Source organism: Theropithecus gelada, chromosome 6, assembly GCF_003255815.1.
Source record: "Theropithecus gelada isolate Dixy chromosome 6, Tgel_1.0, whole genome shotgun sequence".
Taxonomy (NCBI): Eukaryota; Metazoa; Chordata; class Mammalia; order Primates; family Cercopithecidae; genus Theropithecus; species Theropithecus gelada.
Genome location: NC_037673.1, coordinates 68,428,123 through 68,440,481, shown reverse-complemented (window position 1 = coordinate 68,440,481; position 12,359 = coordinate 68,428,123). Strand labels below are relative to the sequence as shown.

At 41.4% G+C, this 12,359-nt stretch overlaps 1 protein-coding gene across 2 annotated transcripts in view; it reads right to left on the bottom strand.

Moving 5' to 3' along the window:
- FCHO2 (FCH domain only 2) overlaps positions 1–10,441 on the bottom strand; it is a 136,165-nt gene extending 125,724 nt beyond the window's left edge. The window contains exon 1 of one of the 2 annotated variants that reach the window (XM_025388618.1): positions 10,289–10,441. In XM_025388618.1, coding sequence (XP_025244403.1) covers positions 10,289–10,321 — 33 coding nt within the window. In that variant the 5' untranslated portion in view covers positions 10,322–10,441. The remainder of the gene's footprint in view (positions 1–10,288) is intronic. The other variant, XM_025388617.1, reaches the window with a different exon arrangement.
- Between the last annotated feature and the right edge of the window lie 1,918 nt (positions 10,442–12,359).

Sequence of the window (12,359 nt, the reverse complement as noted above, 5' to 3'; positions counted from 1 at the left end):
GCCCCTTTAGTGAAGAACCTGTAGCTACACTTTAATGAGAACTCAACAGACATGCAATGACAGCTCTCCAGTGCCACTGTGGCCTTGAAAACTGCTAGGGAGCTGGAGGTAAAATACAGGCACACTTCATTTTACTGCACTTTGAAAATACTGCATTTTTACAAATTGAAGGTTTGTGGCAATCCTGTGTCAAGCAAGTCTATTAATATCTTTTTTCCAACAGCATGTGCTCACTTCTTCCCTGTGTTAGCATTAGCAATAAAGTATTTTTTAATTAAGGTATATATATTTTTAGATAAAATGCTATTGCACACTTAATACACCAGTATCATGTAAATAACATAGTGTAAACATAACTTTTACATGCACTGAAAAACCAGGAAAGTTTGTGACTTGCTTCATTGTGGTTGTTTGAATTCAACACACAATATCTCTAAGGTATGCCTATGTATGCAAGCAATTTTTCTACAAGTATACAGGACATTCTACCATAAGTTACAACCTCTTCTCATCAACATTCTATTTGTACAGTAGTCCCCTCTTCTCCACAGGGGATGTTTCAAGATCCCCACGGGATGCCTGAAACCATGGATAGTCACGAATCCTTTATATACTGGTCACAAACCCTTTATATACTGTTCTTTTTGTAATCTGATAACCAAGATGGCTACTCAGTGATTAACGGGCAGGAAGGGTATACACTATGGATGCCCTGGACAAAGGGATGATTCACATCCCAAGCAGTACACAGTGAGATTTCATCACATTATTCAGAACAGCTCAAAATTTAATGCTTATGAATTATTTCTGGAATTTTCCATTTAATATTTTCAGACTGCAGTTGACCTCAGATCTGAAACTATGGAAAGTGAAATTATGGATAGGGGAAACAACTGTACATTGACATTTTTAGTCATGATCATTAAAGGTACTCTGCAGACCTACTGGCAAGATACTGCTAATATAGAAAATTGTGACTAAAATATATAGAACAGCTGGGCGCGGTAGCTCACGCCTGTAATCCCAGCACTTTGGGAGGCCAAGGCGGGTGGATCACCTGAGGTCAGGAGTTTAACACCAGCCTGGTCAACATGGTGAAACCCCATCCCTACTAAAAATATTTTACAAATTTGCCAGGTGTGGTGGTGTGCCCCTGTAATCCCAGCTATTCAGGAGGCTGAGCCAGGAGAATCACTTGAACCCGGGAGGCAGAAGTTGCAGAGAGCCGAGATCATGCCACTGCATGCCAGCCTGAGCAATACAGTGGGACTGAGTCTCTAAATAAATAAAAATAAAAGTATGCAGAACAGGCACTCAGAATGATTTGATGCAGGTACAATAGTGACTCAAACATATTTGCTAGTTGACTGAAGGAAAGAAATCTTACTACCTTTCAAAGAATTGTTTTTCTCATCTCTCAGATATTCTTCTCTAATCTTTTATAGTTCACCTCTTCCAGTTAGTTGAATCCTTAAAGCTATCTAAATAAATATTATATGGCTTGAGAAAAAACTACAGAAGCAAACAGTAGTTAAGATAATTTTTTAATTTTTATATCTTTTGCGTTTTCTGTAATGTTCTATAAATGAAAGTATTTTTCATTACTTTCGAAATAAACTAAACCAACAATTTCAGTTTTCTCAGCTCTTCAATCTATGCCTGCAAAGAGACAGAAGGCTACTTTCGTAAACTGGCATCTTGTTCACATCAGTACTTAAATCTCCAGTCCTTGTAATTCATAAACAGGAAAAAAAAAAAACAAAAAAAAAAAACTGGAAGTTCCCACACAAAATGGGAATGATTAAAGAAGATTACAGCCTATCTGGCCAGGTGTGGTGGCTCACACTTGTAATCATAGCACTCTGGGAGGCTGACGCAGGAGGAGCGCTTGAGGCTAAGAGTTTGAGACCAGCCTAAATAACATTGTAAGACCTCGTCCCTACAAAATTTTTTTTTAAAATTAGCCAGGAGTGATGGCATGCGCCTGTAGTTCTAGCCACTCCAGAGGCTAAGGCAAGAGGATTCCTGGAGCCCAGGAGCTCAAGACTGTAGTGAGCTCTGATGGTGATGGGGCCACTGCACTCCAGCCTGGGCGACAGAGCGAGACTCCGTCTCAAAAAAAAAAAAAAATTGCCCGGCATGGTGGCTTAAGCCTGTAATCCCAGCACTTTGGGAGGCCGAGACGGGCGGTTCACGAGGTCAGGAGATCGAGACCATCCTGGCTAACACGGTGAAACCCCGTCTCTACTAAAAAATAAAAATAAATAAAAATAACTAGCCGGGCGAGGTGGCGGGTGCCTGCAGTCCCAGCTACTCGGGAGGCTAAGGCAGGAGAATTGCTTGAACCTGGGAGGCGGAGGGTGCAGTGAGCTGAGATCCGGCCACTGCACTCCAGCCTGGGCGACAGAGCGAGACTCCATCTCAAAAAAAGAAAATAATAATAATAATAATAAAAGAAACAAATTACAGCCTATCTCCATTCCATGGAAACCTATTCAAAGAATGCTTATTCACATGAGAAAAATACCAGACGGTAATACCAACTGAAAATACCAAGACACACAACCACATGGTAGAATCTATCTTGAATTTTGTATTTCTAAAGAAAATTATAAGGGTAGAGGGAGAGGCTACAGGCAATTTGTGTTCCGTATTCTTCTGTGTTTTACCTATCACATGATAATGGTTTTAACTAAAATGGAAAACCATGTACACTTGTGGTTGTTACTTCAACCAACTGAAAACTCACTCTCCTTGGTTTTAAGGCTCCACCACCACCACTAATTTGCTTTACTTATATTTACTTATATTATACCTTCCTATTTTTCCCTAAAGTCAGGCAAACATGCTTGATATATCTCCCATAACCTTCACTCCTGCAAATTCATCAGGGAGCATGGCTATCTCCTCAACTTGATCACACACTTTAACACTTTCCAGTTTAATTCTCTCTGACTCTGGCCATTCCAGCAACATCCTCTAGCACATTTATCAATATAGTAGATATCATTACAGGTCTCAGTTGCTGTCATGCTGTTGTTTTTGTTTCTCCCCACATCACAGCAATTTATACTTATCTTTTTGGACCTGACAGATACTAAAATTCTTCCAGTTCTAATAATCCTTTTTTTTCTTTTTTTTTTTTTGAGATGGAGTCTTGCTCTGTCACCCAACTGGAGTACAGTGGCCCGATCTCAGCTCACTGCAACCTCTGCCTCCCGGGTTCAAGCAATTCTCCTGCCTCAGCCTCCCGAGTAGCTGGGACTACAGGTGCGCACCACCATGCCCAGCTAATTTTTGTATTTTTAGTAGAGACAGGGTTTCACCATGTTGGCCAGGATGGTCTTGATCTCTTGACCTCATGATCTGCCCACCTCAGCCTCCCAAAGTGCTGGGATTACAGGCGTGAGGCACCGCACCTGGCCCAACTCTAATATTCTTTAATGTTTCCACACTAAGAAAACTGAAAGCCAAATCCTTATTCCCCTTCGTTTTTAAGTCTCCATGGGATTCTATTTCCGCTTGAATTTCTAAGGGTGCTTCTGTTAACTATTCTAGAATTATGACATCAGGATGGATAATCTCAGGAGATACCCCAATGACTCAAAAAACTACTTTCAAACGGTTTATATTAGCCACATGTGCAGGATGATTTAAAGCATAACTGTTCCCTCATCCTTTGCTTAAATAATTTAAGTGGTTCTGAAAGGATTACAGCATTTAGGATTTAATGAGTAGGGCTGAAAAAGAATGCAGACATCAAATTTATATCCTTTCAAATGTCAAAGTTCCTAAAATCCTCCCCCTGAACTGTACATATACAAACTAAATCAGTATCAATTTTCACTTCCAAATTTCTCCTATAATTTTTTTTTTTTTTTTTTTTTTTTTTGAGAGGGAGTCTCACACTGTCGCCCAGGCTGGAGTGCAGTGGCCGGATCTCAGCTCACTGCAAGCTCCGCCTCCCAGGTTTACGCCATTCTCCTGCCTCAGCCTCCCTATAGCTGGGACTACAGGCGCCCGCCACCTCGCCCGGCTATTTTTTTTGTATTTTTTAGTAGAGACGGGGTTTCACTGTGTTAGCCAGGATGGTCTCGATCTCCTGACCTCGTGATCCGCCCGTCTCGGCCTCCCAAAGTGCTGGGATTACAGGCTTGAGCCACCGCGCCCGGCCAATTTCTCCTATAATTAAGGCAAAAATATAAAACAAATCACAATCCTTAAAAAATTCTAAGGACCTCACAATAAAATTTAGTGCAATCTAAAACACTATAATTTTATAATGTCTACTGTCAAGTCTTCTGCATCAAGTTAAATGAATCTGTAGTCTTCAATTTCATAGCTTGTTGCAACTGGAACAAGTTGGGCCTGGCTAACTTGCTAACAGTTATACAATAATACATTTTAACCTAGTGGAGTGTATGTTATTTGGTCTTATCTCTGGAAAACCACCTAAGAAATTGGTAATGGTGATTGCCTTTAGGGAGATCTTGATTACCAGACAAAAATAGGAAGATTTACTCCCTCTTATACCTTTTAAATATTACTCCACGTAAAATCTGCAAATCTGTTAATGTATAAATATATACAGATACACAGATTTTGTTTTGGTATGTCATCTGATGGGATCATATCCTAAAAGCAGGTATCCCAAACTACAATATTTGGAACTTTCAAGTAATAAAAAGCCTGTATTCTGGGTTTCAAATATGGTCACCTCAACCAATTTGCTAAATATATATATTTTAAAATTTCATGTGGAAACATAACCCCAAAGAATGTGTGTTAGTCTCTCCCCTAGGATACTAAATTTAGATTAGATAATCAAGCATATAATAATATTTTTTATCCCAAAGACCTATTAATAGCAATTCCAGAATTTTAAAATACGTTTTAATTCTCTCAGCTTATCCAAGTAATGATAAATTAAATTTTGGATATATAACCAATGCTCCAATTTAATTTTAAATCAAAATATAACAAACCAATGAAATCAAGTGAAAGGAGACTTCTGTACAGTTAATCAGTAAAAGAAATAAGGAAAAACTTCAGGATAAAAATACCTAATTGTTGTTTGTTCATTTTTGATGTGCTGACTACAGATAACCTCCGGAAAAAGTCACCTAACTAAAAATCTCAGCTCATTACAATGTGATATATACTAAAGAATACTACTGGCTGGGCGCTGCGGCTCATGCCTGTAATCCCAGCACTTTGGGAGGCCAAGGTGGGCGGATCACGAGGTCAGGAGATCGAGACCATCCTGGCTAACATGGTGAAACCTCGTCTCTACTAAAAATACAAAAACTTAGCCAGTCGTGGTGGCTGGCACCTGTAGTCCTAGCTACTGGGAGGCTGAGGCAGGAGAACAGCTTGAACCCGGGGGGCGGAGCTTGCAGTGAGCCAAGATCGCGCCACTGCACTCCAGCCTGGGAAACATCGAGACTCCGTGTCAAAAAAAAAAAGACTACTACTTAGTGTCTTTGGGTGAATGCTTCATATCGTATATAGATTGGGATTACTATGTAAAAGGAGTATTATAAGCTATTCAACTCAGGTATGTTTCACATACTTATTTGTCCCCCCTTAAGTAATAATTACCTATGAAATGCATTCTTTTAAGGTTTTTTGCTTACTAATCTGGGTTTACATACAAATATAATGCCTTTTTAATTATTATATTGCAATGTTGCTATAATCTCAAGATTATAAACTTGTACTCAATTATTCCTTTGAGAAAGCAGCAGCATAGACACTTCCTCACTGTAATACTGATCAATATCTTTTTAAAGTTACATAATCTTTTACAATATCTTTTCAAAGTTACATAATGTTTAATATGTAAAAACAATTGTTTTACATATTAAAATTGTTTTACATATTAAAAGCAATGGTGTGAATTTCCACTATCAAAATTATCTTTGCTGTCCAATTTTAATTTTGCTGTCCAATTTCAGCTTATCAATGGTGCTATACTTTGTGGCAAAAACTGACTTATCAATAACAAAACACCTGTTCTGTAGAAAGTTTTGAATAATTTTTTCCTTTAAAGTACAGTATTAAGTAAACGAATTTTCAATTTAGCACATAATTTTAACTGACAAAACCCATACTTTAAAGAAAAAGGAAGAATGTGCTGCTTTCAAAAGAGCTTGAAGACAGTTTCAAAGATTCAAATTTTCTTCTAACGAAATGTCACAACAAAAAAGGTTTGTCTTTATATATGTGGGGGAGAAAACAATTAACAGGTTGTTTGATTAGAAACCTAAAATTTTGACTGGGCACAGTGGCTCAGCCCTGTAATCCCAGCACTTTGGGAAGCTGAGGTGGGAGCATGGCTTGAGCCCAGGAGTTCGAGACCAGCCTGGGCAACATAGTGAGATCTCATCTCTACGAATAATTTAAAAATTAGCTGGGCATGGTGGCCTGTACCTGTGGTCCCACCTACTCGGAAGGCTGAGGTGGGAGGATCATTTGAGCTTGGGTGGTCAAAGCTGCAGTGAGCCATGCTCATGCCACGGCATGCCAGCCTGGGCAACACGGTGAGACTGCAACTCAAAATAAAAAAGAAAGAGGAAGGAAGGAAGGAAGGAAGTGAGGAAGGGAGGAAGGGAGGAAGGGAGGAAGGGAGGAAGGAAGGAAGGGAGGAAGGAGAAGGAAGGGAAAGTAAAGGAAAGAAAGACAGACAAGACAGACCTAAAACATTAAAGGTTCCCATTATCTTTTAATTGATGAAAACCATATATATTTATCATGTAAAACATGATGTTTTGAATTTTGCCAATTTTATTTCCTTTTAATAGTCCCACTTTAAATGCTAAAGGAAAGAGTTAAATTGCTATCTATGTTAAGGGATTATTTTATAAATGATTCTGAAATACGTGACTTTTTGTTTTCCGTTTTTGACACAGGGTCTCACTCTTGCCCAGGCTGGAGTACAGTGACCAATCATAACTTACTGCAACCTTAAACTCCTGGGCTCAAGCAATCTTCCCGCCTTAGCCTTCCAAGCAGCTGGGACTACAGGCATATGCCACCACACCTGGCTAATTTTTAAAAATTTTTGTAGAGACAAGGTCTACTGTGTTGCCCAGGCTGGTCTTCAAGTCTTGGGCTCAATCCATCCCCCGGCCTCAGCCTCTCAAAGTGCTGGGATTACCCGCGTGAACCACCATGCCCAGTCTACAACGACAACGATCAAATTCTCAGAAGTTAATTATTTAGTTAATTCCTAGAGCTTCCTAGCTCACTGAGCCTCCTCGCAGCCCCAATTCCAGACCAGGCAATAAAATAAGATGCAGTCTATTAACTATTTGTTTTCAATAGTGAAAATGAAGGCAAAAACTAAAACACAAATTAGATTTGGAGGTCTCTCCAGAATTCAAATATTGAAGTTTATTCCCATTCCTCTTTTAACGAGAATACCCAAGAAGCACATAAAAATGTGTACAAAGATACTCAGAGAAGTATTATTCATATTAGCCAAAAACATCAAACAAGGCTATGTTCAAAGCTCAATTAACAGAAAATGAAACATAACTTTTAATGTGAAGGTGTAATTTGGAATTAGGTTAGCAACTTAAAAAACACTGAAGCATCAAAAAAAATGCAAAACATTTATAAGAGCATCAATTTTTAAATGCTTTTTATAAACATTTTATAAATTGCCATTGTAAAACCTAATGCCTAAAATTGACAGGCTAATCCTAAAATTCATGTGGAAATGCAAGTAACCCAGGTAGTCAAAATAATCTGGAAAAAGAAGAAAAACGCTGGAGGACTCATACTTTCTGATTCCAAATTTGCTACACAAAACAAATCTGTAATCCAAACAATAGCAATCCGAGTTGTGTGGTACTGGCTGTTATAAGGAGAGACAATGGAACAGAATTGAAAATAGAGAAATAAATCCATACATTTCTGGTCGATTGATATTTGACAATGGTACCACAATTCAACGGGGAAAGATGAGCCTTTTCAACAAATGGTACTGGGACAACTAGACACACAATTGTAAAAGAATGAAGTTATACCTTTTCCTTGCACCATACACAAAAATTAACTTCGAATGGACCATAGACCTAAACAGAAGAACTGAAACTATAAAACCCTTACAAGAAAACACAGGGAGTAATTTTGGGGTTAGGCAAAGGTTTCCTAGATACAATAAAAGCACAAGTAATAGAAAAAATAGATAAGATGGACTTCACTAAGACTTCATGAGAATTAAAAACTTATGAGTTACTTCAAAGAGCAGCATCAAGAAAATGAAAAGGCAGCCCACAGAATGGGAGAAAATGTTTGCACATTATGTATCAGATAAGGTGTGTATCCAGAATATTAAAAAAAAACTCTTACAACTCAATTATAAAAAGACAACCCAATTTTTAAATGGGCAATTAATCTAAACAGACATGTCTCCAAAGAAAATATAGTAATAGACAATAAGCACACGAAGAGATGCTTGACATCATTAGCCGCGATATCAAGCATCAGAGAAATGCAAATCAAATCACAATAAAATATTAATACTACTTCACGTTCATCCACCATATTATAATAAAAGGGACAAATAAGTGTTGGTGAGCATGTGGAGAGGAACCCTCAGATATTGCTGGTGGGATTGTAAAATGCTACAACCGCTTCAGAATAGTACGGCAGTTCCTCAAAATGTTAAACATAGAGCTACGATTTGACCCAGGAATCCCATTCTCAAAAGAAATGAAAACATACGTTCACACAAAAACTTGTACAAAAATGTTCATGGCAGCATTACTCATAACCCAAAAGTGGGAACAACCAGATGTCCATCACTGATTGGACAAATATTAATAAAATGTGGAATGGAATATTATTTGGCCATAAAAAGTAATTAGTACTGATACATGTGACATCATGGATAAACTTTGAAAACATTATGCTCAGTGAAAGAAACTAGTCACCATGGCCCCATTTACAGAATATATCCAGACTAGACAAATGTAGAGAGGCAGAAAATACATTAGTTGCCTAGGCCTGGGGCAGGGGGAAAATGGGGAGTGACTGTTAATGGGTCTATGGATTCTTTCTGGGATAACGAAATTGTTGTAAAATTGACGTGGTGACGTTTACACAACTCTATGAACATATGAAAAATCTCTGAATTTTACTACACTTTAAATGGGTGTATTGGTACGGAATGTGAACTCAATAAAGCTGCTTAAAAAACAAAACACCTAAGGTCTAGTATATACGTTCTTTGTGGAAAACAAGGTACATTCAAGACTAATAACTACGAACTGATTTGGTTACTAACCAAGACCACGCTTGAGGCACTTAGAATTAAGAATTTAACATACACTCCTTACTAGCTAAAAGATTACCCCTTTAAATATGTCTAAATCTCAACGAAAATGGAACTGCAGTACTTGCAACTGTCAGGGCATAAAATGGGATTCACGAAAGATACCTGAGTAAACACGTTCCTTTCCTGTACATGGCTGAACTGTGCTTCCCATTACAAAAAAAAACAATAACTGCAGAAAAATACTCCACCGGGAGTCGGATAAATTCTCAAAGAAGAATCTAATACTGACCTAAGACAAGGGGTGGAAAGAATGAGGAAGGGGAAGGAGCACAGAGGAGTAAGGGGAAGTCTCCGTGCATTTAAGCCCAAGGAGTTCAGTTACATTAAATCCAACTTTTAAAAGCTTTGTGAACAGGCCCAGAGGCAAAGTCCTGGGCGCAAACCCATGAGCCGAGCTGCGCGGCTGAAAGGAAGTGCTAGTCCAGCCCAACTCCGCACTGGATTTGGTGTGGAAATGGTCCGAGGTAAAAGGGATCGCTCAGATGGGGGACCCGCGATTGAGGGCAAGAGGCGAAACCCCTCCGCCCGGCGCTCCCAGCCAGCGCGCAGCGGGAGGCGGCCGTGCTGCGGGCCCGTCCTTCGCGTCCGAGTCGCCGCGCACGCCCCGCGCGGAGCGCGCCCGGCGCCGGGAGCCTCCGGTGGGGCTGGGTCCCGTCTCCCGCCCCATCCGGCGCTTTGTCCCAGCCCCGGCGGCCCCGCTGCGGGCTCCCGGGCCGCGGTGACAGCCCCCGTCCCCAGTAGGGCTGCGAGCCCGGGAGTCCCTATAGGCTGGCGACCGGTCGCCCGCCGGACCTCACCCAGGCGGGACGCGGCAGGCGGCGGTCTGAGGACGCTCGCCCTGCCGGAGGAGGAGCCGCCGCCGCCCGAAGCGCACGCAGGCCAAGCTCAGGCGCCAAAAGCCTTGGACTTCGAAACACACTACTTCCAGCATCCTAAGCTTACCCAAAAATTCTCGACGAAATACGCCATGACCATCGTGCCACCGCCGCGCCAGGTTCCGCGTCCGCGCCCGCCCGCCGCTGTGTAAACACGGTCCGGCCCCCACAGCACCCCCGCCTTTCGCCGCCGCCGCCGCCGCCGCCTTCTTCCCAGAGACCGGCCCGCACCTTCCAGGGCGCATGCGCCACCTAGCGGCTGCCGCCGCTGGGCGAGCACTTAGACGCCACGGCTACGGTATGCGCATGCGCCCCGTCCTAGTCCGGGGTGTTGGTGGATCTGTCTGCAGCCCGGGCGCGGCTGGGTTGAGTGTTCTCTTAGGAATGGTGGAGAACTGGGTCCTTGAGGAGTCACCGTGGAGACTGCTCTCCCTGTTTGCGGTGCGACGGGCACTGGCCCAGGGACAGAGCGAAGAGAAGGGCCAGTCAGCGTCTGTGGAGTCGGCAGACTCTCCTCACAAGACTCGCTTCCCCGGCCTTCGAGGATCTCGAACGGACTATAGTCTGGGCTCACTGGGCTGGAGGAAACTTGGCCGCTGGCCACCCGGAGGAGACTGAGAAGCCTTTGGTCAACAGGGCGCCTTTCCTTGAACCAAAACAAAACTTTCCGAAGCCGGAAAGGAAACGCCCAGTGTCGCCTGAGAGCCCTAGAGCTGCGCGAGACCCAGGCACCGAGTGCAGCCTCGGCCGCTGACCTCTAGCACGCCTGGAGCAGACCAGCCGGGACGGCCTGCAGGCCTGCGGGAGCGGAATGTGACCCGAAACCGACGGACTTCCTGACCCATGGTCCATGGTTCTCTTAGCAACTTGAACATTTTGGAAAAAGAAACAAGTCTTAACATGCCTCGACCTAATGGAAAAACTAAATCCCCTTCCGACACCTTGCTTTCCAAAAGTTAAAAAAATAAATAAATAATAATAATAATAATTAAACTCTAGTAGAGGTCTCAAGTTCACTGTCACCAGGTCAGCTAGGTCCAGAATCTTCAGTTCTTGAAGCCAAGCCCTACAAATAGATTTAGTGTAGCATATCACATACCTCCTCAGGCGACTTAAAAGCAATGAACACCAATAAGATAACAATTCATGAGAAATTATTTTAATCCTCAAGTAAAAGTCATGAGGTGCCTTTCAGATAGATGAAATTGTGTTTGTTGAATAGGGAATAATTGGATAATGGTATTGTGGTCATACTTTTAAGAATATTTGTTAGAAATATATAGGATGCAAAACATCTAGGATTTTCTTAAAGTCATTTATTATGGATAGGGATATGAGTAAGGACATAGATGAAAAGGGATGAAACAAGATGGGCCATAGTTGCTCTATTTTTGTATATCCTGTTTATTTTGTTTCTTTAAAAAGTCCTCATATTACTGACATTTACACTTAGTTTTGGGGAAGTCAAACTTAGAAATAAGCTACAGCTCTCTAAGCTATCAGTCTAACTGGATTTTTCTCAATGCTGAAGAACTTTTTTAAAAATTCAGCCATCTAGGTCACACAGCAAATACATTTGGCATTAAATTCTTAGTATCACTAAGCACTCCTCCCACCCCCCCACCCCCCGCCGCACCCTTAGACCTGGGCAAGAGAGACTTCTATCCTGGACTCCACGCTTTAAAGGAACTTACGTATCACACACACACATTAATTAAAAAAAAAACCACACACATGGGTGCCTCTGCCACTTGTGATCTGATACTGAACACTGGCTCATAACCACAAATTCCCTCTCCCGATGAAGAACACTATTCAGGCTCCGGGAAAACTCTTCTTCGTATCTTTTGTCTTATGTCCTCAAAACAAACGGTGAACTTCAAAAGCAGTGAAAATTTGTACATAGCATGGCTGCCCATTTCAGCAACTGCTTTGGAGTCAGAATTTGAGCAACAGAAATGCTTAGGTAAGAAAGAAGACAAATTAACTTGTCAAATCCTTCCTGTCAGCTTGAATGCTATAGATTCCTGCATAACAAAGTATTGTTTCTCAGTAGTATCAAGCATACATTTTCCTTTTGTTAGTGTTCCAATGTGTGACTACAACCTACTGACAATTTAGCATGGTATTCACAATAG